General features: G+C 47.4%; 2 protein-coding genes and 1 long non-coding RNA gene across 8 annotated transcripts; 2 read left to right on the top strand and 1 right to left on the bottom strand.

Annotated features, from left to right (window-relative positions):
- Positions 1-945: 945 nt before the first annotated feature.
- On the top strand, positions 946-4,288 carry ATP5MC1 (ATP synthase membrane subunit c locus 1). 6 transcript variants are annotated; one of them, XM_014833911.3, is made up of 5 exons: positions 946-1,281; positions 1,858-1,905; positions 3,051-3,128; positions 3,535-3,713; positions 4,071-4,288. In XM_014833911.3, exons 2-5 carry the CDS (start codon positions 1,867-1,869, stop codon positions 4,183-4,185), a joined length of 411 nt encoding a protein of 136 aa, XP_014689397.1. In that variant the 5' UTR covers positions 946-1,281; positions 1,858-1,866; the 3' UTR covers positions 4,186-4,288. The 6 variants fall into 6 exon arrangements, with proteins under 6 accessions (XP_014689397.1, XP_014689395.1, XP_014689396.1 ...); XM_014833909.3 differs by having other exon boundaries at positions 985-1,281; positions 3,532-3,713; XM_014833910.3 differs by having other exon boundaries at positions 1,205-1,351.
- A 6,888-nt stretch (positions 4,289-11,176) lies between these two features.
- On the top strand, positions 11,177-26,237 carry UBE2Z (ubiquitin conjugating enzyme E2 Z). The gene is made up of 7 exons (XM_044744413.2): positions 11,177-11,627; positions 13,614-13,686; positions 15,833-16,020; positions 18,363-18,474; positions 21,366-21,478; positions 22,191-22,281; positions 24,231-26,237. Exons 1-7 carry the CDS (start codon positions 11,305-11,307, stop codon positions 24,399-24,401), a joined length of 1,071 nt encoding a protein of 356 aa, XP_044600348.1. The 5' UTR covers positions 11,177-11,304; the 3' UTR covers positions 24,402-26,237.
- LOC139040040 (uncharacterized) lies at positions 18,671-27,354 on the bottom strand. Its single transcript, XR_011493798.1, has 3 exons — positions 27,216-27,354; positions 20,324-20,522; positions 18,671-18,852 (listed from the first exon to the last, which is right to left on the bottom strand). It is a non-coding gene; the product is annotated as an uncharacterized lncRNA (long non-coding RNA).
- Between the last annotated feature and the right edge of the window lies 1 nt (position 27,355).

Genomic DNA, 27,355 nt, shown 5'->3' with positions numbered 1-27,355 from the left:
TTCCATATTTTTTTCACAGTGGTATACAGTTTTGCGTTTTTCAAGCCTTACATCAAGAAAATTTCTCACTGTAAAACACTTGCCAGAAACATGATTTTAAATATCAGCTTATTTCATCAAGTGAAGATATAATTTATTTAACCATTTACCATTTACTTGTTTCCAATTTCTACAAACTCTGCAACGTACATCTTTTGAAGAGAATCTTTACATTTCTGACTTTTAATTCAGGATAGATTCCTGAAGAAGTGATGTTCGTGGGTCCAAGAGGATGTAGTTTAAAGGCTCTCAATTTCCCAAGAACTTCTGGGCCTTTCAATAAATAAACGTCAAACTGCTTTCAAGAAAGGCTTTCTAATTCATACTCTGACCAGCAGGTTAGGGGAGTGCCTGGCTCACATAAATAAATAAATAAATAAAAACTGCTCTTTCGATAAGTGCGAAATGTTGCGTTTAAACTTCTAGTTCTTTGATTAATGAAACAACAGTCTTTCCTTTAATTTATATTGTTTCTTTAATGAATTGCTTGTTCCTATCCTTTGCCCGTTTTTCTATCGAGGTAGGAAGTGTTTTATCCTTAGAATGTTGTTTTCACAATATAAGAAATACTTTAGAAAGCATCCGGTCGGTGGTCCAGGACTGCTGAACACCGGCAGAAACCCACAAAGGCGCGCTCGCCCACTAGCGAACTTTCAAGGCCAGCTGGCCGCCTTTACGCTCCACGGCGGAAACAAGCTTTCCACAAATCACCAGGGCGGGAATTGCTGCAAAGGCGTTGGCTCTCCCAGCCCGAGGAGGAACGTCTCGCGGGATCTCAGCCGTCCTTGGGGCTTCCGACCGGACTACAAATCCCAACATGCAAAGCGCCTCAAGGTCCGAGCGCCCGAATGAAGGCTCAGGGCCAAGGTCATGTGTCTGGCTGCGTAAGCCGTCCGGTCATCTCTCCCCCGCCTTTTCTGCGGCTGCCACCTTGGCCGCCATTTTGTGCGGGAGTTTATGGAACCTCTGAGTCCCACCGACTCTATGGTCGAGCATTTCAGAGATCGACCAATCGGAAGCCAGATATAGGGGAAAACCCCGCCTTCACCCGCAGGGAGGCGGGAACTGCCACGAAGCTCCTGTGGAGAGAGAGGAAGGAGCTGCGGAAAACCAATAAGAAAGGAGGAGTTGAGGATGTTAACCAATGGGGGTGCAGGAGGATTGCGGCCAATGAGAATGGGGGGACCCCGAGACACGTGGGTGGGGGAGCTGAGCGCTGGGACCTAGAGCTAAAGCTGGGAGGTGAGTCAGTCACCTTGAGCGGGGCGAGCGCTGTGGTCCGAGCAGGGGCAGCGGGGCAGTGGGAGTGCAGGTGACTTGGGGCCAGAAGCCAGCGATCGGCAGGGGTGTGGGCTGGGCTGTGTGGACGGGCAGTTGCCCCTAGGTCCGGGCGAGGCGATGGGCGTTTATAGCCTTAACAATTAATGTTAGTTACCAACGGTAATGGGCGATTAACTGTCCCGCTGAGGCGGGCCGAGGACTGCTGCGTAAACTGGGCAGGACACTGCACGGCACCTGCACGGTGTCTTCCTCCAGTCTGTCAGGAGACCATCCTCTCGCTACGTTTCCCTCCTGGGGCTCGGGCCTCCTTCCTCTACTTCCCATCTCCGTGACCTTCCTTTGCAGACCCGCCGCGCTGAACGTAGTGGACTGGGGAGTTCGCGCGGACACTCTGACCTCTAATGCCCTCCTCAACTGGGGCACAGTGCAAGGAAGAGCGTGGTCCAGGGAGGACGGGCGGGGGTGAAGGGGACGACTGAAGGTCGCCACCATAAGCAAACAATGAGGCTGTCAATGGGATTTTTTTTTCTTGTGCAGACTGAAAAAATGCAGACCACCGGGGCACTACTCATTCCTCCTGCTCTGGTAAGCTGCGTCTCCGGGGTGATCTGTAGTGCCAGATGTGGGAGCCATCAATGTTTAATGAATGAACTGAGGGGAACTTGGCCCCCTGTTGATGTTGGCTCTTTGGGGAGGCTGTAGGATGTGATGCAGTTGACCCCCGTTTATTTGGATCTGTAAACCAAGCTATCTTGGTTTGGAATGTGGTCAGAGAATCTGGATCTGACCTTTACCCCCGCTCTGGCTTGGCTATAGTCAGCCCTCTGAAGCAGTGGTTCTCAGCCTTGGCTGCACATTAGAATCATCTGGGGAGCTTTGAAAAATCATGCCCAGGATGCACAGACTCTGAGAATGGAGGCAGAACCCATGCATCTGTGTTTTTTAGAACTCTCCAAGAGATTCCAATGTTCTGTCAAGTTTGGGAACCACTGCACTAAAAAACATTTCCAGAAAGCCCTATTACAAAGGGCTTCCCTCAGATGGCTGTTTCAGGAGCCTCACCAGGCTTACTGTCCACTCCACTCAGGGTGTGTAACAGTGAGTACCATTTTAGCAAAATAAGATTTCGCCCTTCTGATTCCTTTGGTGATCTGAGTACAAACCCTTCCTGTACCTGGTTTGATAGTAGTCTGGGTTTTTGTTCCATTCTGGGCTACTGGATGTTAGGGCTGTGGCCATTGAAGTGAACTTTGGTACCCAGAGTTAAATGGGAATACTGCCACTCCTGAGTACACCAAGGTCTCAGGCCAGCTGTCTCTGGTGCAGGCCTAGCTGGGAGAAACAGGAATACATCAATTGACCTTGAAATACATTGGGCTTTTCTGTTTATAATATTTGTAGTCTTCTTTTTTTTTTTTTTTTGAGGAAGATTAGCCCTAACATCTGCCGCCAATCCTCTTCTTTTTGCTGAGGAAGATTGGCCCTGAGCTAATATCTGTGTCCATCTTCCTGTATTTTATATGTGGGACGCCTGCCACAGCATAGCTTGAAATGCGATGCGTAGGTCTGCACCCGGGATCCCAACAGGTGAACCCTGGGCCACCAAAGCGGAACATGTGACCGCTGCACCACCAGGCTGGCCCCTGTAGTCATTTTGGACTGGAGCTCAGCAATTAGTTGGTTTTTTTTCCATGCCTGACTTGGCAGGATGTGTCTTTCTGATTTTACAGGTCCGCTGTTGTACCAGGGGTCTAATCAGGCCTGTGTCTGCCTCCTTCCTGAGTAGGCCAGAGATCCCATCTAACCAGGTAAAGGAGTATGGACCATCTGATGAATTTCCCCAGACAGGGGTCCTTCAAGTTAGCTGAGTTGCCTTTAGGCCAAAGTGGGAGGAGAGTTAGAGAATCCGTGGTGTTTTAATAGTTCTAAGTTCCCCAAGGTGAGCATTGTGGGTGAGAAACTTGTAAAAGTGAGGTTTCCCTAACCGCGAGATTTCCCTAGCCCCATCTGGAAACAGACCCTAAGACTAATTCCCAGCATGCTCTGCGGTCTGAGCATTCTGTACTTGACAGGCAGTTTGCCAACATTTCCGAGCTCAGGTGGGTGGGGTGAGGGTGTGGAGTCAGCCACCTGTCCTTGTGCCTCACTATCTCCTTGCTCTCTCTCTTCCTCTCTCTCCTTCCCCACTTTCCTCTCTCCCCTTCCTTTTAGCAGCCTTCCTACAGCAGCTCCCCACTCCAAGTGGCCAGACGGGAGTTCCAGACCAGTGTTGTCTCCCGGGACATTGACACAGCAGCAAAGTTTATTGGGGCTGGGGCTGCCACAGTTGGCGTGGCTGGTTCAGGAGCTGGCATCGGAACAGTGTTTGGCAGCTTGATCATTGGCTATGCCAGGTAAGTTTGAGAGTGGCCAGGAGCATCTCCCACCGTAAACTCCACCCTATTTTGGGGAAGCCTCAGCAGGAGGAGCTCCCTCTAGCTTCTGGTTGATTTCACTTACCTCTTGTTTTCTACAGTGACCTCTGAAGCAGAATTTAAATATGTTTCCAACCTGGCTCACTTAAATTTACCATGTTGGTACTCTGCTTGCTTGTCCAAATGCCTCTCCCAGTTTGAGCGCTCCCCATTATGCAGGCTAGGCCCTCTCATAGTTTGAGCATTCCCCGTTTACCTAACCGACCTGGGTCCTCCAGCACCTGTGCCCTCACCCCTTCCTTTCCCTGCGCTGTCATCGATCTCTGTCCCTGGCAGGAACCCGTCTCTCAAGCAGCAGCTCTTCTCCTATGCCATTCTGGGCTTTGCCCTGTCTGAGGCCATGGGGCTCTTCTGTTTGATGGTCGCCTTCCTCATCCTCTTCGCCATGTGAGGCTCCATGGGGGTCACCTACCTGTCCCTGCTGCTTCGACTCCAGGCCCTGCCCAGTGCTGGAGTGTGCTAAGCTTTACCATTAAACACAACGTTTCTCTAAACCCATGTGCCTGTGCCTCTGTCCTTTGCCCTTGGAGAGGGCCTTGGTGGAAAGATGGGACAAGGGAAGTGGGATTGGGTCAGCCATTGGTGATTAGGAACTCCTCAGGGCCAAGCAGTAGCGCCCCCATGACTGTAAGAACATGGAGGGTTCTCTTTATCTCCCAGGGAGAGCATGGATTTGTCTAAGTAATGATATTGGTGCTTTTTCCCAAATTAGTATAATAACGTATAACATTTTTGCTGGGGTTTTATTTGCACCAGGCTCTATACCAAGTGTTTTACGTTTGGTAGCTCCACAAGCCTATGAATGATGAGTACAATGATTATACCTGTTTTACAAATGAGGGAACCCAGGCTTAAGGAAGCAAAATAACTTTCCAGCATCGCAGAGCTGGTAAGGGGCAGAATGGGGATTGCCCCTCAGCCCAGCCTAAACCTTTAACTGCTGTGCTGTCTCATCTCTTTTCATTTTGGCTACACAATTGAGGTGGCACAAATAGGGAAACTTGGTCCCAGAGAAGTTGTCTAGCACATTAGCCGCAGAGGTACGCCTCCAACTGTTGCATTTAGCCTAACACAATTGTAAGTTTCATTTTCGTTCTCAGTTAGCCTTTGTTAGGTGTTCTCGAGAAAGCAGGTGAGGTACACAGTTTCTGTTCCTGGAGAATTTACAATCTTAACTTTGCTAGGGATAAAAAGGGTGTTTGGGGTAAACCAACTCACGAAATGCTTAGAGAGCTTCACACAGTGTCCTCCTCGTGGTCTCAGTCTGTGCCCAGCAGGCTCCCCTGGCTTGGCTAAAGTGGGACTAATTACCCAGGTAAAAGAAAGCTAAGCTGATTGATCCACATTTGCTGCTTCTCTAAGCCCTAGCAGGAGCAAAACATGGACAGGATGAACAGAGATGCTGGTAGACGTGGCCGGTCTCAGATGGTTTCAAAAGGAATAATAACAAATTAGTGGGACCCATTGGGTAGAAACGTTATACCTCAACTTACTGCAAAACTGTGAAATACTGAAACCAAGAACATTTCTGATTAGCTTTAAGAACACCTTCCAGCTGAAGGGCAACTAGCAAAGGGTTAAACACTAAAAAATGTGTCGATAAGAATGGATTCAATTTACATGCAATTTAAAGACAGTCATGCAGGTATTTATGTGCGAAGCATCATCCTGGGAGTCTTGGGGAAGGCAAAGAAATCTAAGGTCCTTCCCCTTGAGAAGTTTGGGGCATCAACAGAGTGGAAACGGTACTGAATGATGCCATACGTTATTGAATATGTGGGTACAGACGCTATGTGCTAAAGAAGAGGGAAAGTGAGGAGGCTAGTGCTGTAATAACATCAGCTGACACTTGAGCAGGCCAACGATTCCATCCACGTCCATCTAACATTCAGCAGTCATGGTCTTCTACCACAGGATTTCTCGACCATGGCACATTCGGAGCCAGATAATTCATTGTTGTAGGGGCTGTCTTGTGCATCATAGGATGTTTAGCAGCATCCCTGGCCTCTACCCACTAGACACCAGTAGCAACCTCTCTCCCCCAGTTGTGACAACCAGTTGCCAAATATCAGATGCTTCCTAGCTGGGGGGTAAAATCACTCCCAGTTAAGAACTACTGGTCTACCCTAAGCCGCCGCTTGTCCTCTTAGCCTCTTCACCTTGAGTAACTCTCAGGTTGTCCATAGCAAGCTAGTGATAGAACCTGAAGCAGAGCCCAGGAATCTCAGAACCAAAGAGAAGGAATGGAACTGAGGTTGAACTGGCAGCTGAGGTATCGCCTAGGGAGCAATGGATTAACTGGTAATGCTTTTACGCAAATGGAATGCAGTATTCCCTTGGGATGGCAGGTTGGCATCCTCGCCAGGTCACTACCCATCTGGTGGTAATCAAGGAGCAGCCCCCAGGGAAGGTGGTTGCCTTTTCCTTCCTGTGAAGCTCCAGGAACCTAGTTTTTGCTAAGGGGCTGGTAAGAATTTCCCTTCATCATGGGCTCCAAATAGCCTTGGAATTGCTGGACTTAAAAATCCAAATCAGCAGGGTTGGGAATGTGTGGGCCTATGGAACCCTAGAGAGTCAGGGAGAATGCTCCCCCACCCCCAACCAGGCTAGTTCATCCATTACCATTGAGGTTCTGTATCTAGGGTCTATGGTCCATAGATGGAACCAGTTCGCTTAGTGCAAAATATTTGCAGCTGGATACAGAGGTGCATTGTTCTTGGAAGAGGTTCCAATGCTTTCATTACAGTCTCAGAGGGGTAGTGATCAAAAAAGAATCAGTAACTACCACCTTAAGAGTTCAGCGTGGAAGCAAAGAGCATGGACTTGGGAGTCAGAGGGGAGTGCGAATCCCAGCCCTGCCATTTTCTAACAGGGAAGTTAATGATCTCCCCTGAGCCTTGATTTCCTCATCTCTAAAATGGAGATAAGAGGGGCTGGCCCCGGGGTATCGCAGTTAAGTTCCCACGCTCCCCTTCGGCAGTGTCCCAGGGTTTGCTGGTTTGGATCCGGGGATCTGGAGGCAGACAGCCACACTGCTTATCAAGCCATGTTGTAGCAGGCGTCCCTCATGTAAAGTAGAGGAAGATGGGCACAGATGTTAGCTCAGGGCCACTCTTCCTCAGCAAAAAGCAGAGGATTAGCAGTGGATGTTAGCTCAGGGCTAATCTTCCTCAAAAAATAAATGAATAAAATGGAGATAAGAACAATTCATAGTGATTGTGACAACAAAATGACATAATACAGGTAAGTATATGCAAATAATGATAATACATGTAATTATATATACAGTATCAATGAGATATATGTAATATAAAGATGTATTGAGAGATACATAATAAGATGACACATAATGCATGCTGTATTAAATTTTTAAATATAACTATTATTACCTATAATCACCAGGTCTAAGAGTTGATTTCTCCTTTTAGTCCAGGGTTTGTGACCTGGATGGGAACTCTTCATCAATCCCTGGCATTGAGCCCTAGACAAAAGGCTAGGCCCAGGAGCGACAGGGCTACTCCAGAGGGCAGTAGGACACAGGACTTTGGGGTAGGGGAGGAGAAGGTTCTTCAGCACGTATCTTGTTAGAGGTTGAGGCACAACAGTGACCTGAACTCTAGGACACTTGCTGGCCCCTGTCCCTGAGGGAGGGCACTTGCCTAGTTGCCATGAGCAAGGTGCTACCAAACTTTGTAGCACTAGGCGATGGCTCAGCGCAGTGCTGGCGGTGCTGGGGAGGAGAGAGGTGCTGATCCAAGTTCCTGCAGGAAGACCTTTCCGTTGTGTCAGCCGTCCCCAGAGGGCATGGGAGTGCCTCCAGAAGGCACGCTCTTGCCCTCTGGCCGAGCTGCCAGTGAAAAGCAGCCAGGTGTTGGCTTGAGAAAGTCAGTGAGCACTGGAGTAAGCAATGCCAACTTACAGCATTCTGCTAGCCTCTCTCTGGCCCTTCCTCTTCGCCAGCTTAGAGGCCTCCTAGAGTTCCCTCGGGAGGTGGTGAGCCGGTCCTTTAAGTGGCTGCCACCCTCTGCAGCCCTTCAGGCATTGATTTGCACATTCTTCATGTGAACTTGGCTCAGCCCTTTGGAAAGAAAATGAGCCTGTCTGAGGAGGAGGGGATGAAATCCTAAAGATTCAGGGCCAGGGGAAGGGCAACTGGCTACCGTGTCCTCATTTCCATTCTGTTCACCAATCCTGCAGACGCACTGAATGTCGGGTCCTAGAGATACAAGGTGGGTGCTCCATGCTTCCTGCCCTGGAGGACATCATAAGCAGTAGCTAGACAGATGAGTAACCAAACCACTAAAATGAAAAGTAGTATGAGCTATAATAAAGGGATTAATTAATTAATTGTGGAGTAATTAAAAATGACTAATTAGGGGCTGGCCTGGTGGTGTAGTGATTACGTTGACGTGCTCCGCTTCAGCAGCCCTGGGTTTGCAGGTTTGGATCCTGGGTGCGGACCTAGCACTGCTTGTCAAGCCATGCTGTGGCAGCATCCCACATAAAGTAGATTGGCACAGATTTTAGCTCAGGGCCAGTCTTCCTCACACACGCACAAAAAAAAGACTAATTAATAATAATAATAATATGCCTGGAGGTGTTAAGGCTTAGAAGAAAAAGTAATATTCCAGCCAGCCTTGAAGATCAGTAAGAACAGTAAGAGTTAATACTCATTGAACATTTACTCTGGCTGGGTATTGTGCATATTCATTACCATATTATCTCTTCTTTATAGCTACTATTATTTTTACCAATATTACTGATGAGGAACAGAGGCTCAGAGAGTTTAAATAGCTAGGATTTCCCCTGGTAGACTAGAGGGAAAGAGTATTCCAGCTAGAGAAAATATGAGCAAAGCCCTAGAGGAGAGAAGGTATGTGGGCAAGTGAGGAGCCAGTTATTTGGACACTGCTTGCCACTTTGCAAAACACTTCTGGAAATGTCACACTTTATCCTCAGAAACCGCCCGCCCTCCCCCCCCACCAGAGGTAGCATTTATCACCATTCTATGGATGCAGAAATAGGCTCAAAGAAGATATTTGCAGAATAGTACAGATCAAATGCTTGAACCTCTTCTATCTGAATTTAAGGTAAGTGTTGTATGCCCCATCCTAATGGACCTTGTCCTTGAAAACAATGGTCCAGGAGTGAGGAGGGGATGCCCTGAGGAATCCTCACCCCATGGGCCATCTTTAGGCCTCTGCAGTCTGTAGCCATGGAAGAGTCATAGAGTAGTGTTTTTCTTTGTGTGTGGTTACCCAGCAAGCTGACTTTTGACCATTTTAATAAATAATACCCAAGCAAAATTCTAGAATCCTTCAAAAATGAATGATGCGTATAGCTTGAATAGGCAATAGATGCACAGCATAACATTTAAAAGGCACAAATAGGGGCCAGCCCAGTGGCGTAGCAGTTAAGTTCGCCTGTTCCGCTTTGGCAGCCCAGGGTTTGCTGGTTCAGATCTTGGTTGCGGACATGACACCGCTTGGCAATAAGCCATGCTGTAGTAGGCGTCCCACGTATAAAGTAGAGGAAGATGGGCACGGATGTTAGCTCAGGGCCAGTCTTCCTCAGCAAAAAGAGGAGGATTGGCAGCAGATGTTAGCTCAGGGCTGATCTTCCTCAAAAAAACAAATAAAAAAAATAAAAGGCACAAATAGGTATATATAAACATACACATCTTTTTGGCCCACCTCATCAACAGCCAAACCATCCAGAGGCAACTACTGTTACCAGTTTGTTGCATGTTCTTTCAGAGACATTCTGGCATCTTTATTATAGAGTGGTAAAACACTATACCAACAAAACATGAAATCTGTATAAAATATCTTATTGATTCATCTTGCTTCATGTAAGCCCCTAAGCTGTACCAAGGCCCTGTGCTGGATTCACAGATAATACATGGTCTTGAGCCCCAAGAGTATGTCTCTGTGTGCGTGTGTGTGTGTGTGTGTTGAGGGGTAGGGTGTGGGAGCAAAAGGTACTAAAGGACCATAATTAGTACAAGGTAAAGTGAGATAAGTGTGGGAGAGTTCCAAGCTGTGACGGTACCGCATAGTGGTTAAAACTTTTTCTCTGGAGTCAGATAGACTTGGCTTACAGCCCCAGTTCTGCCGCTTGCTCTCAGTGTGATCCGTGTAAGTGATTGAACCTCCGTAAGCCTCTGTTTATCCATCTGTCAGAACGGACTAATAATAGTACTTACTTCACAGGGTTGTTGAAAACAATAAATAAGACAAAGTATACAAAGTGCTCGGCACATATTAAGCACTCAATAAATGTCAACTAAAAACATAAATTTTTAGCTCTCAATGAATGTGACCATTATCATTCCAGTCCATAGTCCCTTACTGGAAAATCCACAAAGCTGTGACAACTGGACTTCTTTTTTTAAAAACAAATTTGGTGGCAAAATATAATCCAAAGCGCGGCTATTCGTCCGATGTATTATGAATATTCATAAGCGTACCCAAATTATTATGAATATTCATAAACTTTGCTGCAGAAATATGTTTGGTGACTGGATGCTGCCCCAGGCCCCGCTAGGAGTGTTACTCTAAATTCTGAAACACATGTGGCCCCAAGGCTTCCCGGATCCGAATATAAGCCTGTATTCTCTCTGATGAGAAAAGGGAAAGGTTTTTTTAGACGGCTTGTTTTTTTTTTAGTCCATAGTATTATTTTTCATAAATCTCAGGAAAGTCCTGAAGAATCCTCCTAGGATTTAAACTCACAGCCCCTTGCTTCCTGTATATTCAAGGACTTGTGGGGAAAAAAAATACTGAGGTTGGAGTCAGGAGGTCTGATTTTCTTCCCTTTACCAACCTCCTCTATGTCTGTTTCATTATCCCTATGGCAACGCCTAGCAACACTGCCTGGCCCTTCATAAATGTACTCTAAAACGAGGTAGTTTTTCACTCGCAAGTTCTGATTCCTTCCTTCCTCTTGATCCTGTTGCAGGCAGCGGACAATGGCAGCCTGCCCTCCGTGGGTGAGGGTGCGGAGAGAAATCAGAGCCTTTCGCACAGGAAGGGCCCTAAGCGAGTCAACTCATCTCCCCAGCACCTCCCTACAGGGGAGCTGGATCCCCAGTCCTACCCCATGGGCACATCTGAGGGCCGCTCTTCTTAAGAGGGAATATGGTCCTCCCTTCCTCCCCTTTCAACATTTGAAAATAAAATATTTCACGGAATTGGGCCCTCAACTGCACCGAGGCGTCCCGACACGCCTCAGAACCTCCCCAGCAAAGCCCAGGACCAACGCAGGCCCAGAATCCTCGCGCGGCCCGCTAGTTCCTCCCCCGCCCGCCGTGGAGGACCGTGGGTGGACGCTCTTGCAAAGCGCCTCTCGCTGGTCGGGGCGGGGGTGGGCGGAGCCAGCGCGGCCCGGGCTGTGGAAGCGGAGGGTGGGGACACTCTGGCCCGGCTCTCGGTGGTGCGGGAGCGGGAGGGAGCAGCGGCCGCTCTGGTCGGCGGACGTGCTGCGGAGTAGTCCCGGAAGCGAAGCAGCGATGGCGGAGAGTCCGACTGAGGAGGCGGCGACGGCGACGGCGGGCGCCGGGGCGGCGGGCCCCGGGGCGAGCGGCGTCGCTGGTGTTGTTGGCGTTAGCGGCAGCGGCGGCGGGTTCGGGCCGCCTTTCCTGCCGGATGTGTGGGCGGCGGCGGCGGCAGCGGGCGGGGCCGGGGGGCCTGGGAGCGGCCTGGCTCCGCTGCCCGGGCTCCCGCCCTCGGCCGCTGCCCACGGGGCCGCGCTGCTTAGCCACTGGGACCCCACACTCAGCTCCGACTGGGACGGCGAGCGGACCGCGCCGCAGTGTCTACTCCGGATCAAGCGGTGAGCCGGGGTTTTCCTCCCCCAGCCTGGAGCTCCGGGGCTCGACCTTCCCCGCCCCCCACCCTTTCCCACCGCGACCCCCCCGCTGCCGCCGCGCTCCCCTCGTAGCTGCCCAGCTCCCCGGCCCACGTCTTGCCAGCCCCGAGAGTCCGGATGCAAGTCCCGTCTCCCCCCGCCCCCAGCCCCGCAAGCACCAAACCCCTGCTCGCGTGCCCGGGGCCGACCCCGCCCCTCGGCCACCTCCCGAGAGCCCTCCGTCTCCGTTCCGGACACCCTCCCCCATACCTGCCGCCCGAAACCCGACCCTTTCGCGCTTCACTAACACCCCCTCCTGCCCTCCGCGCCGCCCGTCTTCCCACTTCCCCACCCCAACCTTGCTAGATGCTGCACGAGGCCGCACCCTTCGATCCCCCCGCCGTCTCCTCCCCAGCCCCGTTTGTAACACATAAACAGCTTGCTTTGCCGGCCTCAAACTCGAGGCCAACCTTCTTTTTCTTTCGCTTCTCCTCAATCCCTCTCCACATGGTCGTCTCCCCGAGTCTAGATCGCTCCCCTCACATACCCGCAATCTTCCCTTGAACCACTTTTCTAGAACCCCCAAGCTGTCCACTCTCACACCTGTTCCAGGAAGTCAGGCTTCTTCCCCGCGTCTCACTCTGGTTTGTAATATCCCAACTCAAGACTCTTTCCTGTAATTTTTCTCTGGGCCATCTGGTTTACTTTTCTGAAGCGAGTATACCCAATTCAAATAGAGGAACATAGGCCCAAGTTCTTTCTGTGCTTATTTCTTGGGTGACTGATCTTAGATCATATCATTTATTAAATAATATGTCTGCAAAAATGCTTAGCATAGTACCTGTGGGATGGGAAAGGGGTAATGTTTTTTAGCTGCCAGTTATCCTGAAACCTGTTTCCTGGTGACCAGACTCCTCTCGCCATGCCCCCATCACAGTCATCCTCCTCTAGGTAACCTCCTTGCCAAGTTCCAAGTCCCTTCAGGTGTCTCTGCCTACCTCTCAAGGTTGTAATAAAAATTAAGCAGCACGTTCTGTGTAAAATACCAGGCCCAGTGCCTGACACAGGACGCCAACTCCATCAGGGTTGCCACCTCCAACTTGAGAAAAACTCAGCTCTCCTTCTCAACTCTTGTGCTCCCTCAGCCATTTCAGTCTTCCAATCCTGACATGCCTTTGAGTTCTGCCAGCACTTCTTTGCTCTGCTCTGCCACTTATTTGCACTTTTTTATGTCCCTATGTATCCTGCCAGGTCCCTAGACTTTTCCCACCTAGAATGTTCCTTCTTTAGACTCTTGTCCACAACTGATCCCTTCTTGTTTATGAGATAGCACGTAGAAATCCTCTCATCTTCTGCAGTAGTCACTACGTGTCATCTGCCAGGTGTGAGATTCTGGGCAGTTTCAGAGGGTCCCCTCCACACTCTGAAGAGATCTCCACCCTATTAGTCTCCTGGGTGAGGAGACCGTTCTGACGCCCTGCCAGCTCACTGGCCTCTTATAATCCCCTTGCCAACAACGGTCTACTGTGTGGTTTATGGAACTGGTTTTTTAGCGGAGTTGACTCTGCCATCCCAGTTACTGAAACATCTTCATTTAGCATTCAGCCGTAGTACCTGGGAATCTCGGAGGTGGGGAGTGAATGAATTGCCATGTGGGAGGAAGTGAGAGTGAATGGGATGTGGCTTTTCCGGGGTGACATCTGATGCCATTGGGATCTCTGATTCCCCCCCCTTCCCTCCCCTCCCCCTGAGGAAACAATGCCTCTTTGATAATAATTTGCTCTCTGCTTGCCTGACAAGTACTCAGCTGAGATTTCTCAGCCAACAAGACAGTGCAAACATTTATGGTACCAAGCACCACTTTCTCGAACCCTGGCCTCATTGAGGTGATGACAACTGTTCTGCTCAAGGGATTCCCCTTTTTTCTCCTCTCCCTCACTCCCTCCCCCACCCCCTCTTGGTGTTATACAGGGATATCATGTCCATTTATAAGGAGCCTCCTCCAGGAATGTTCGTTGTACCTGATACTGTTGACATGACTAAGGTATGTAACTTGGTGGGGGTCGGGGGTTATCGGGAAATTGGGCCCATAAACTTGAAAGAGCGTAAAAGAGATTATCCAGCTCACATCCCTGGTTACGTAGATGAAGAAATCAAGACCCCAAGAGAGTAATTGGCTTGCCCAAGGTCACACAGTGAGATGGAGCAGAGTCTTGAACAGGTGTCTATTATTAGGGTGCCGGTAGGTCCTGGTTGCCTTGGAAAATCCCAGTTTACACCTATCGTCCCAGCTTAACTATTGGTATGGCACTTTTTCACTCTCAGATATGCTCCAGTTTGGATCTTAAGTTATACGGTCACCCTGTTCATTTTACTACCCAGCTCTTCCCCATCCTGCCTCTCTTGACCTTTTAAGATGCTATAAATCAGATGCAGAGAAGGTTGGAGATGGGGCAAGCTTGAGTGAACAGTGTTGTAGTTAAAGGGCCTTGTGTAGGCTCCTCTCTGTGCTGGCTGGTTTTGAATATCCCTTCCACCCCAAAGATCGTTCCTCTCTTGTCATCCACACACAAGAGCTTCAATTCCCTGCACAGATACCTTCTCTGTCATTGAGCGCTGTATGCTCAGAAGTGAATTTTCGCTTAAACTGCTGTTGGGAAGAAATCAGATTTTCTAAATCTAGTGTTGTTTAAATGAAAACTCATAGTTTCAGATTTCTTACAATAAAAATTTAGACTTTGTATCATTGGCACGTCTGTTTTGTTTTGAGTAGGTTTCCCTTTAAATTGACTTTTTCTTTTTTGTGGTTGCAAATGTTTTTCCTGGGACATCTTGTCCTCAGTCAAGTATCAGTGTTAATATGCTAGTCCCTGGGGCCCCAGAACTGATGTCATGTCGATACCATTTGAGCTGGCTCTTCCAAGTGACTGACGGCTAAAAGATCATCCAGAGCGCCACCGGGCAAGGGAGGGACTGCAGACTGAGGCCTTGGTCTGCAGGGCCATTTGCTTTTGCTGTTTAAATTCTGAGCAGACTTAAGTGCCCAGGAGCCTTTGTAGAAGAAATCTAACTGAGTCAGTTCAGGTTTTCCTCCCTTCGGGAAGGGAAATCTTGTTTAATAATCATGGCTGGAGGGGGCCGGCCCCACGGCTGAGTGGTTAAGTTCATGCGATCCGTTGTGGCGGCCCAGGGTTTCACGGGTTCGAATCCTGGGCGCGGACATGACACCACTCATCAGGCCCTGCTGAGGCGGCGTCCCACATGCCACAACTAAAAGGACCCACAACTAAAAATACACAACTATGTACCTGAGAGCTTTGGGGAGAAAAAGGAAAAATAAAATCTTTAAAAGAAAAAAAAAATCATGGGCTGGAGGAAGAGAATTTAATGTTCTGTTGTAAGTGCTGCTGATTTTTTTTTTTGAAACCTACAGTATTGGGGAAAGTTCTAGGTGTGGTCTAATGGCTCCAGGTGGACCCTGAGTCTTCCCCATTTTTCTTTATATCTTTGACACAGCCAGATGCTGCCTGAGCCTCACCCTCCACAGTAGGTTTGATGCTCTGCGGAGGAGGCAGACACCCCAGGCCTCCATCACCACCCTCAGCTCTGCACTGTTACTGGCACTGGTGCTGTGGCCTCCACTCCCTTTGCTCTTTTCCATTCATCTTCCCTCCTCTTTGTGCCACATAAATGGAGGGTGGAGTTGCATCATACGCATGTTTAACTAGGCAAAGCCAAACGTGTGTACTCAGTAAAAATATGTATTATTTTCTTAAAATTAAGCATGCTAGGGTAATATTTTACAGATGCGTATTATATTTTGCACATTGGTGTTCTATTCCTGTGTTATATGTAACACCAATCAGGAAAGCCTGAACAAAAACTGTACGTTAAGGGAGTTTTAAGGGACACTCAAGGGTGATTTTGACTAGATTCAGTTTTTCACGTTGGGCTCTGACTTCAGAATGTAACCCCTGAGTAAGTTGCCACTCCACTGTAGTGGGATTTCATAAAATTCCAAACATATTTGTTAGTCTGAGTGAGCACAGGCTGTTCCTTCTGCATGGTGAGGACATGGAATATGGATACCAGATGAGGGTCCTGCTTCTGGCGTGGGTAGCAAGTGGAAGCCAGGAGGGGTTGGGATGGGACATCACCTCACGATTTTGAGATGGGGTTTTATTTTGCAGATTCATGCATTGATCACAGGCCCATTTGACACTCCTTATGAAGGGGGTTTCTTCCTGTTCGTGTTTCGGTGTCCGCCCGACTATCCCATCCACCCACCTCGGGTCAAACTGATGACAACGGGCAATAACACAGTGAGGTTTAACCCCAACTTCTACCGCAATGGGAAAGTCTGCTTGAGTATTCTAGGGTAAGAGGAGACTTCTAAGTGGCCAAGTTGGTTGTTAGCAAATAATTACTCCAGGCCAGCCTTTATCAACCAGGGTTCCTCATCTGAACCACAGAACACAGAAAATGATTGGAGTGACTGTTTCCTTAATTCTCCCTGGGATGGTGCATGACTAGTATCATTTTAGATGCAAAACAGAAGTTAACTCATGACATGCAATGGATGCTTTAGTGAAGTGGTTCCCCTGAGCAACAGCAGCAACACCTGGAAACTTGTAGCCGTGCAGATTCTGAAGCCCCACCCTAGACTTCCTGTATCAGAAACTCTCGAGAGGGGGCCCCGCGATCTGTGTCTTACAAGCCTCCAGGTGATTCTGGTGCACACTCCAGTTTGAGAACCACTCCCTTAGGGCATCAAGGCTTAATTCTCTTCCAAACAGGTTGAGAAAGGCTGCATATCTGTGCTATTCAAGATTGTGGGTGTCTGTCTTCTGAGTCTCTCAATGAGTGGCTTTGGAGGCGGTGGTGGTGATAATGATGATTATGATATTTTAACAACTGAATGAAAAATGTCTGAGTTTGGAAATCACATCAGCTATGAAACACAAGTTTAAAGTATATTTTGTTTCTGGTCTGGGTTCTACCAAGATTTCACTTCATGTAGTTATCATCCATTCCCTTTTAATTGCCTTAGGAGTTAAAAATTCAGAATGGAAATGTCTTCTAGCATTTTCTGGATTGGTCTTTTTAGTGTGGTCTGAATTTCCCTAGGGCAGAGAACAAATGCAGGTTGAAGTTGAGAAAGTTGCCCAAACTGATGACATTGTTTGCTTTCTTCCTGTCCGGTACATTTCCAGGTTTATGTAGGGAAAAGGCAGCTGAAACAAACTGGAGACATGATTCTTTTTTTCTAATCTCTCAGATCCAGGAATGTGTTCTGTGATTATGGCATTGAGGGAGTCTTTTAAAGGAGGTTGTCCTTAAAGAAGTTGATTGTCTCATTAGTGTATATAATTGTCTGTGCTGGTAGGATACTGCTATATATAACCCACAGTGGTGAGGAGATTTAGTTGTTCCTGTATGAAATTTGCTCATGAAAGTGTTTTTGTATTAGGTTCTCCTTCATTAGACTAATATAAAGCTATTTTGAGCAAACATCAGCTCACAGTAGACACAGGGGAAGTAAGGTGGTGGGGTAAAAGTGGCAAAAGAGTGTTGGGTGGAAAAGGAGAAGCTACCTTGAAATTGAAAATTTGCCACGAAGAGTCACAGTAGAAGATTCCCATGCGTTCTCAGTTGACTATATTCACTTTATCAGCTTCATTCCTTTCCTCCCTACCTAGAAAAAAATTCTGGGCTGATTTACTGACAAAGAAAATTTAACAAAAGTTCACCCTGGTGACTTCAATCCCCGACTTTGTGAAGCTTTAGAGCGCACAGGGTCTGGAGTTCCTGGGGGCGCAAAGCTGAGAGGAGAGCAGGCTCTGATGGAGGTACTGTTCAGCCTCACTCACCTGGGCTTTCCTCAAGTCCAGCAGGGGAAGGGAGGTGGCCAGTTAACTTCAACAAGCCGGTCCTGGCTCAAGGTGTGGTCAGCTTTCAGCTCAGGTGCCATCTTTTCAATTAATTGAGCTAAGAATACATTGTCGTTAATGTCCAGGTTGCCCTCCTTCTTCCAATACTTGGTCAGGTTTGTGAAAGAGCGGAGCAATTGTGCTGTGTTCAAGATGTTTTCCATGTATCATTTTTAGACACCCCCCCTCCCCCAAATCTAGAAATGCCCCTTATTCGTTTCCTGCCTGTTGGCAGAGTTCTCTAGTCTTCAGAGAGTTTGACATGCCTTGAGGGTTTGATACAGAACTGGATCCCTGATCATCAACCCCACCACATGACCTCTAACCAGATGGCTTCGGTCCCCTCTGTGCTCAACTTCTCTCTCCTCACTAACTCCATTACCACCTATAAATAAATAAGTAAGCTCTTTGAGATGCACAGAGGTTAACATTTAGACTGCCCTTGGAGCTGTTTTCTCACCCTGTTCTTTTCATTTTGGTGAACAGAACTTTCCCTGGCTACTGTTTCTTTCCTAGCCCAAAGAAAATCCCTTCAAAGTTACCTTGCTTACTTTACTCTCTTTGCTTTTGTCCCACTTGATAAGAGGATTAGGCAGTTGACTGATTTCTGGTGAATGAGGGTGAGACAGAGGCTGGGAAAATCCAGAGTATTAATAGTGAAAGAGAAATGTTGAGTCACTCGTGATGGTGCTGCTGGGTCCCAGGGTACTTGTGCGCTGGTCTTTCTGTGAGGGCCTTTCCCATCTCTCTCGGCCTCATCCTCTTCCCTGCCCTCTGGTGTGTTTTGCAGTACATGGACTGGCCCTGCCTGGAGCCCAGCCCAGAGCATCTCTTCCGTGCTCATCTCCATCCAGTCCCTGATGACTGAGAATCCCTATCACAATGAGCCTGGCTTCGAGCAGGTAAGGCCAGATGGGCCAAGCTCTGGGATGTGCAAATTGGGTTTTAAGAGATCTGAGAGGTCTGCTTAAGGGACTTTTTTCCTTGACCTGGCTCAGCCCCGTGTATTAAATTTGTCACTGTGGGAGAAAAAAGGAGCTGGCATGTGTGCTCCTTAATAATGAATTTTTTTCCTTGTAAGTTACAGTAACACTGTCAAGTTAAATCCATTTTACTTGGATTAATCTACCATGTGGAAGTCAGTGGAGTCATTTGGAAATTAATTCTGAGCCTACTTTGGGTTCTTCTATTTGCCTCCATTCTCCAGTATCACTTTAAGGTGTTCCTTAGTGACTACTGCTGAGCCAGACATTCTTCTGGAGTTATGAAGTTACTGTTACCTGCAGGGCCAAAAGAGCTAGTGATTAGCTAAGACAAGAATATTTTAGTCAACACTGCCAAAGAGAAGGCAGAAGAAACTCACATTTTCCAAGAGTATGCTATATGCCAGACGCTGTGAAGTTTTTATATATAATTTCTCACTTAATCCTGATAGTAACTCTGTGAGATAAATATTATCCCCGTTTTTAAATGAGGTAATAGTGGTTCATACAGGTTAATTAACCTTCACAAGGACACACAGATGAGGTAGGACCCAGGATTTGCCCTGGAGCCCAGAGTTCTTCCCTTTTTCCACAGTGACTTCCAGGATTACTCAAGAGCACAGGAAAAGAGTTCCAGTGATATTCCCAAAAGATGAGGATTCAGTCTAGGTGATAAAAACAGTGTAATTCATTTGAAACTGTAAGATAACACTAACGTTGATGATTCTTTTATGAACTTGAACAAAGGAAAATGCCATTTAAGAATGAACAAAAAGGGGCCGGCCCTGTGGCTGAGTGGTGAAGTTTGTGTGCTCTGCTTCGGTGGTCCAGGGTTTCGCCAGTTTGGATCCTGGGCATGGACCTAGCACCACTCATCAAGCCATGCTGAGGCAGCCTCCTACAAGCCACAACTAGAAGGACCCACAACTAAAATGTATAACTATGTACTGGGGAAATTTGTGGAGAAAGAAAAATAAAAAATAAATCTTTAGAAAAAGAATGAACAAAAATTATTCCCTAAACCATCCTTTCCAAACAAATGGTGTATTTGATTTCAGGAGTGAGTAGAAATGGAATTGGACCCATTGGCTAAGCAAGGAGCTGATTTTTAGGTCTTTCCTTGTTTGGAAATTCAAGAAATGTGACTTTTATTCCTAATAGTCCCAAATGTTCTTAGTTCGCAGCACCCTCTCGTCTTGGTAGGTTTTTCACAATTCCCCAGGCAGAAAGAAATGCCACACTGTTCCATTTGTTAAGTAGTTAGGCCAAACAACTTTCTTCTTTTTTAAATAACCGTGATAACTTCATGATAGGATGTGTACAGCTGTTGAGCACCACACAACTTTTTAAAATCTTGGAATCAGATTGGACTCACTTCTGTTCCCCATTGTTTTCGTAAGCTACTTGCTATTTATGAAAGTAGTGACTGAAAATCCAGCTTCATAAAGATAATGTGTCATCAAAAAGAATATAATGCAGTTTTGTTTTGTTTTGTTTTTTGAGGAAGATTAGCCCTGAGCTAACTGCTGCCAATCCTCCTCTTTTTGCTGAGGAAGACTGGCCCTGAGCTAACATCCGTGCCCATCTTCCTCTACTTTATATGTGGGACGCCTACCACAGCATGGCTTTTACCAAGCGGTGCCATGTCCGCACCCGGGATCTGAACTGGCAAACCTTGGGCCGCTGAGAAGCGGAACGTGCGCACTTATCCGCTGTGCCACCGGGCGGCCGCTGCAATGCAGTTTAACATTAAAGCTGAACCACTTACCTGCAGCTCGGAGCTCTTGTGTGTGACGGCTGTTGAATACTTAGACAGTTTAAAATATCCCACAGCACCCCTGTGACTTCACTGTGGTGCATTTTGAGAACCATGGTGCTAGGCTGAAGATACGTATCTTTCCTGTTCATCATCCGTTTTTATCAGAGGCCAAGGGTCTGGTTGACTGGGGTTGGTGGTAGGAGGAGCGCTGAAGAGCAAAGGGATAGTTAAAGGATGAGAGACTATATTCCCTTTTGTTCACACCTGCACATTCATATTAGCTTTCTAGACCAAAGTTGGAGTTTTTCTTTTGAAAATTTCAAGTTCTGCTTCTGATAGATTTATAATAGTTGATTCAGTGATAGAGGGACCCTACAGATATGTAAAGGAGTTAACCAGGAAGCATCCTGATATCTATGGGTTTTTTTTTTTTCTGAGGAAGATTAGCCTTGAGATAACATCCACTGCCAGTCTGCGTCTTTTTGCTAAGGAAGACTGGCCCTGAGCTAACATCCGTGCCCATCTTCCTCTACTTTATACGTGGGACACCTATCACAGCCTGGCTTGCCAAGCGGTGCCATGTCTGCACCCGGGATCCGAACTGGTGAACCCCGGGCCGCCAAAGTGGAATGTGTGCATTTAACTGCTGCGCCACTGGGCCAGCCCCTATAGGTTTTCTAGACTGAGACTTCTGATGTCTTTTATACTTTTTGTCCCACCATCATGCTTCTATTTGGTTGTTTCCCATTTAATCCTTATCTGAGAGGCCTTTTAGTTTAGACTTAGGAAAATTTGATGGATCTACTTCGCTCTTTATAGGTCGAATGACCCATAACAGAGGATGGGTATTGGTATGAATGAGGGGAGGTGAATGGTCTCAAAAATAAAGGCTTAGTTGCTCTTCGTACATCTGTGGTACAGTAGGAAAGGTATCCTTTCATTTCATTAGCTTGGGTCACATACCTGATACTAATCCTGAAGTTTCTTCCCATTAGCTTTTCTCTTTGTCTAAATTTTGTACTTGGACACTGTGGTGTCTGTCACGTTACAGGAAAGACATCCAGGAGACAGCAAAAATTACAATGAATGTATTCGGCATGAGACCATCAGAGTGGCTGTCTGTGACATGATGGAAGGAAAGTGTCCCTGCCCTGAACCCTTACGGTATGTGTCAAGACAGCCCACTTGGTACTTGGTATTCCTTTGGAGATTTAGCTCCTTCGTACCTTTGAGAACCTTTGGGGCAAAGTCCAGTGTTGGGCACCAGAGGGAGATAGAGAAGGAGGAAAGGTGCAGTTCCTGCTTTCAAGAGCAAGTGGCTGAGGGTTACCCAAGAGGAAGTTCAGAGCTGCTCTGTTCCTGGAGAGCGCCAGGCCTGATGGGAAAGACCTAGTGCCTGCCTCAGGGAACACCCAGTTTGATGAGGACCAGGACATGGTAAAGACATTTAACTGATCTACAGCCAAATGAGGTGTAGAGCTCTTCATGATAAACCCATTTCTTAGCATTCAGGTTTATTTCTAAGTGTTAAAAGAAGATGATCAAAGAGTTAATGAAACAAACTTTCTAGAATTTCAAGTAAGGTTTGGGATTAGGGGTGGCCTATGGGAAAATAAATGAGATTGAGCAAGTCATGAGTTGAAGTTGGGATTTGAATGATTGGTATTAACAGTCTTTCTCATTTTATAATCCCTAAAGTATAAGGGAAGTCAACTGTGGGCAGTCAGCTGTTATTTTTCCATAGAAAGATTTTTGTAGGAAACCAAATCTGAGCTTGGGAACTCTAGCTGTTTAGTTTGGCCTTAAGGTTAGATGGTGAAGAGGTCACTGCTTCCCCACCTTCTTCCTAACTTAAGCTTCTCTGCTTGTTTTCCAGAGGGGTGATGGAGAAGTCCTTCCTGGAGTATTATGACTTCTATGAGGTGGCCTGCAAAGATCGCCTGCACCTTCAAGGCCAGACTATGCAGGTAATGCAGCCCCTGCTGCTGACTGCAGAGGCCTTACGGCAGACCATGTAAAATCCCCCGTGATGTGACATCTGCATCTGTCCTAGAATTCAGAGCCAGAAGGAACCCGGTTCATTTGAGTAGCTGAGGCCCAGAGAGGAGACTGAGTTGCCTAAAGTCACGTGGAGTCGGTTCTGAATTCCTGCATAAAGTAGATACTCATGAGTGGAATCAGAATCACCCTGCTTTTATCCTGAAACTCCCTCCCTTCTTGTTCAGTAGTCTTTTTCCAACCAAGCACATTCAGCTCTCTCAGAATCTTGGGGACTATAAGAGTCATCTATTAGAATTTCATCCCTAGCACAGAGGGGCGCTAAGAGGAAGAGGGCTTAGGGAAACCTTGGGTATGCAGTGCTACATGTTGAAAGATTTCTATTACAAGGATGGTAACCACTTGTTCATTCTGTGCCTCTACTGGGGAAATATGCTTCCACTTCCAATAGAAATGCAGAATTTAGGCTTGTTTTAAAGAAGAGGTTCTTATTAAACCAAATTGTAAATCAGCTCACATATAAATGAGCTGGTTAGTAAGAAGGTGAGAAACCTTCCTGTCCTGAAGGACCGGTCCTTGTGTCTTTTGGATCATTTATAGGTGGTCTTGCTTAGAAACGTGGAGACTTGGATAAGTGACTAAGACCTGTTAAGGTTTTCTCCAGCTCCTCTTGGGCTATTTCCTCCACCCACCCAACAACATCAGCAGTAGGAGTAAATGTCTTGTTTCCTCTGGTGCTGCTTAGAAATGGTAGTTTCCCTATCCTTCCTTCAAGGCCTTCCCACCCACCTGCCACATTGAAACTCAAAGGGCAAGGCCGGCTCAGGATTAACTTGTTTCCTGCCCCTTTTCTGAGAGTATGTTGAAGAGGATGCACACTGTAGTGTGTTCCCCATCAGGACTTCTCATTGCTGGTATCCAGCAGCATTTTAAATATTCAGTCTGTGAAGGAAAAATAACTTTGATGAGGCAAGGAAAGGGAGGAGCAGCATCTGGGGAGAAGGAGAGTGGGTGGAAATGGAGCCAATGATGAAAGGAGGAAGATTTGGAAGATTGACAGCTCCAGAGTAAGTGTGGAGTTCAGCCTTTGGGGAGTGTAACCTTCGGAAGTGAAAAATGAAGGCTGTAGTGGAAGGAGTTTATGTGGGAGAAGCAGACAGAATGTGAGAGGAAAAATCATGTACCTTTCTGTGACTGCCAAGGAAAGAGGTCTCCACTTGTTTGAACACTGGCAATGCTACTTTGCTGCCGCAGTCCCTATATAGCATTTTAAATTCCTTTTTTTATATCCTCCACCCCATCCTTAGTTATTTTTGAGACTTTGACAGCCCCTTTCTACATAATGTTTGGAGATGTTTGATCTAATGACAAGGACTAGGATTGAGGTTAGGTGGCCCTGGAGTGATGCCCAGAAACCTGGACAAGAATGTGGTGACGGTCCCTGGGGTGCTTATCTGGAAGTCAGAACTCCTGAGTTCTAGACCTACCTACAACCTTAGAAAAGCAAATTACACTTTTTGAGTATAGGAAATAAAGAATAATTTTTCCCTTGTATGGTTTTTATGAGGTTAATTGAAAACATAGGCACACGTAATGATTACATCCCTGCTTTTTAATTTCTTTTCCCTATCTATCTTGCTTTTACTGTGGCCCCTTCTGCATATTGGCTTGCTTTTGAGGAATGCAAACACATTTTAGTGTCAGCCCAAGTCGGACTTCTCTGGGGTGGTAAACATGCCATGATATTCCTAAACAAAGATTATGTTGTCTGCTGTTTGGAGCTATCTGTGCTGTGCCCTCCTCTATTCCCGTGACTCAGAAGTTGAGCATGTGTTTCACATGGGTCCAAAGCCGCTGTCTCTAGGGTGAGCCACCCAGACTTGAATCTTCCATCCCGCTTGTCTCCTTTCCCCCACAGGATCCTTTTGGAGAGAAGCGGGGCCACTTTGACTACCAGTCCCTCTTGATGCGCCTGGGACTGATTCGTCAGAAAGTGCTGGAGAGGCTCCATAATGAGAACGCCGAAATGGACTCTGATAGCAGCTCTTCTGGGACAGAGACAGACCTGCATGGGAGCCTGAGGGTTTAGACCCTGCTCCCTTCTCCCCTCCCCCCACTCGAGAGTCCCAGCAAAGTCCCTTCCCCCCACCCCAGGGATGGAGAGGCACTGTGTATCTCCCTCCAGACGTGACGTCATCCTGCAAGATGGCAAGAACCAAGCAAGCTTGGATCCCAGAGTGTGGGAGTGGGGAGGCTGTTCCGGATCTGACCTCCTTGGCTCTCGAACATTTGGGGCTATGTTCATCCCATATCAGGGGCCAAGGTACCTGTGCAGGAGCACCTAGGGCGAGGGTCTCTGGCAAAAACAAAACAACGAACACACCTCTCCACGTGGCCAGCCCCTTAGGGATAGGTGGGAGGCAGAAACTGCAATTCCAAGAGGGAGTGTGCCCAAATGATTTATGGGGATACCTGGAAGGGAGCTTGGGGTGGGGGGCCGTCTGTGACACTTAAGCAGTCTGGGTGGTCGTCTGTCTGTCTGTCTGCAGTCTTGAAGCAGGGCTTCCCAATGCCCTTTTCCTCCCTGCCTCTCTTCCTCCATTATTTCCCACAGGCCAGCATAATTTTGTTTTTCCTAATTTATAGTCACTGTTCTAGACAGACCAAAGAGAAGGAACAGTGGTGGAGTCTAGGCTGCTGATCAGTAAGCTTTACCTAGCACCTGAGCACCTTTCTCCCCTGCCCCCCGTTTCCTCACCCCTTCCTAGATTTAAGACAGAAGGTAAATGTGACTGGGACTGAACTGAGGTCTTGGTAAAGCCTGCACAGGCACCGTAAGAAGCTGAAAATGCCGTTTGTTCCCACAATCACTGATCTGAAAAGTTCCCAACACAGGCAGCTGCTGTGTGTATGGGATTAGAGCCACTACATAGAATAGTCTCTTACAGATTTTCATAAATACTAGTCACAATGAGGGTATTTCTCCTGGGGGTGGGGTGCGGGGGAAGACTGATGCTACTCCCATTGTATTTTCTTTGGCTCTCCTCGTGTATTTTCACCCCAGCCTGTAGCGTCCCCCCCCTCCCACTTTATTGCCCAGGGACTTGTGGGGAGCAAGGGTAGCCAATGGCAGAGGGGATTGGGGCTGGGACTCTGGAGACCCCTCCCCTCCCCCTCCCTCCCAGCTGCTCTTTGTCACTGGCTCTGATGGGTGTTTGCCTGGCTGTGTCGCTTCTCTGTATTTAGCTGCAGTGATCCTTTGGCTGGTTGGCTCAGAAAAATGTGCTTTAGGTGCCCTGTGATACTGGGCATCAAGGGAATCCATCCTTCCCCTTTCTGATGTGTTCTCCCGTACTTTCCAGATTTCTTACTGTTATGGTTCCCAGTGGGGTATTGGCGATCCACATGACACAGGGCCTCAGTCAGTATCCAGCCACGCGTCAGGGAGAGGATAACTTGTACCTGCTCTGCCCGCTGCTTTGCAGGCCTCTGCCTTGTGGATCGTGGGACTTCCTTGAGGGGGTTGGGCACAAAGGAGAATGTCCTACTTGGGAGGGCAGGAAGCAAAGAAACTGGACAGGAAGTGGGCTTGGGAAGCGGAAGTTTATCTTGAATACCTGAAGGCTGGGTCTCTAAACAAGGAGACCCAGAAAGGAACCCTGCTTCCAATTTTCCTCTTCCATTCCCGGAGCTAGTACAGGGCTTAGAAGAATGCCCTTGGTCTGTTGGTCCAGTGTTGTCCGTCATCCATTTAAGTGTTCCCACTTTCAAGTGACAATCCTCTCCTTGGCCCTGCCATGGGCAGAGCATGTCTGGCATACCGGCCTGACTTTTACGCCCTAATCTTGAGTTGAGGAAATATATGCACAGGAGTCAAAGAGATATGTCTTTATATCTGACTGTACATAAATGAAGTTTTTTTTTTTCTTTTTGGTGCAATAAAGTTTGTTTTGGCAGAAGGAGGAAGCGCCTGTGGGTATGGGAGGGTTTGTGAAAAGGAAGAATGGGATCATCTGACAATCACACCTCTCACCTAGGCCTAAAACTGTCAGGGAGAAAGTGTTCAGTGAATTGTGTAGAAGCTGAAAACTTGGGTTACATGATGTAGGTGGAAGCAGGACTAATGGTGACAAGAGTTTCCCACCAACCAGAAATAGGGTCCATTATTTTTGAGGCTGTAGCTCTGGCAGTCAGGGAGAGGAATGCCATCTTAGCCTCAGTTGCTTCCAAAGAAATGCCTATTAAGAAACTGGGAAGTGAGTATGTCCCACAAGGACAGGCAAAGGTAGAGATGGGCTTAGACCACATATCCCCTGCTAAGGGGTGGATTGTTAGTGTGGATAATCCAAGCCATTGGGTTTTCAGTTTTCTGATACTAAACCTGCCCTTCTTAAGAATTGACTATTCAAACTATGAAGAGTGGGCTCCCAGCTCATCACCGCCTTCCCTACTTGCTGTTGAAGGCTCCTGCGTTTTAGTGCACAGGTTTTTCTTGGCTAACCCTGTGTTTTGGAAGAAATTACACCAAGTATCCTGCCAGCTTGTGCCATGCAAAGCCATGATACAGAAAAACATGGACTCTGGGGTTAGTGGACCTCCACTCCAGCTTTGGCTCTGCTTGAGTTGGTGGCCCCTGGTAAATTAATTCGATTCCTCACCTGCAAAGTTAAAGATACGTACTTAACTTTTAAGGTTGCTATGAGGATTAAATGAGGCGTACATAGAACTGGGCATAGGGTAGGTGTTCAGTAAATGATTCTCTTTCCCAGTAAGGCTAGAGGGACGTGATCAGTATAGGAGGGAAAGCTAGTAGGGAATTTGAGCAATAGAATACCACATCCACTATTGGTTGATTCCCCTCGAATTCCACTGTTTTCTTCTCTAACCAGCATTTAACACTGACCTCTATTTCCTTCACACTCAGCCGAGTCTGCCATAACCTGGAACCTCTACAGAGGAAGCTGGAAGAGACTGAAAGAGTGAATGTTACTTACTGGTCTGTTAGGGTCTTGTTGAGATAAGGAACATTTCATAAGGAAAAGG

Source organism: Equus asinus, chromosome 13, assembly GCF_041296235.1.
Source record: "Equus asinus isolate D_3611 breed Donkey chromosome 13, EquAss-T2T_v2, whole genome shotgun sequence".
In the NCBI taxonomy this organism is placed as follows: Eukaryota; Metazoa; Chordata; class Mammalia; order Perissodactyla; family Equidae; genus Equus; species Equus asinus.
Note: the sequence above shows the minus strand (reverse complement) of the source record. Positions and strands in the feature narration are given on the sequence as shown.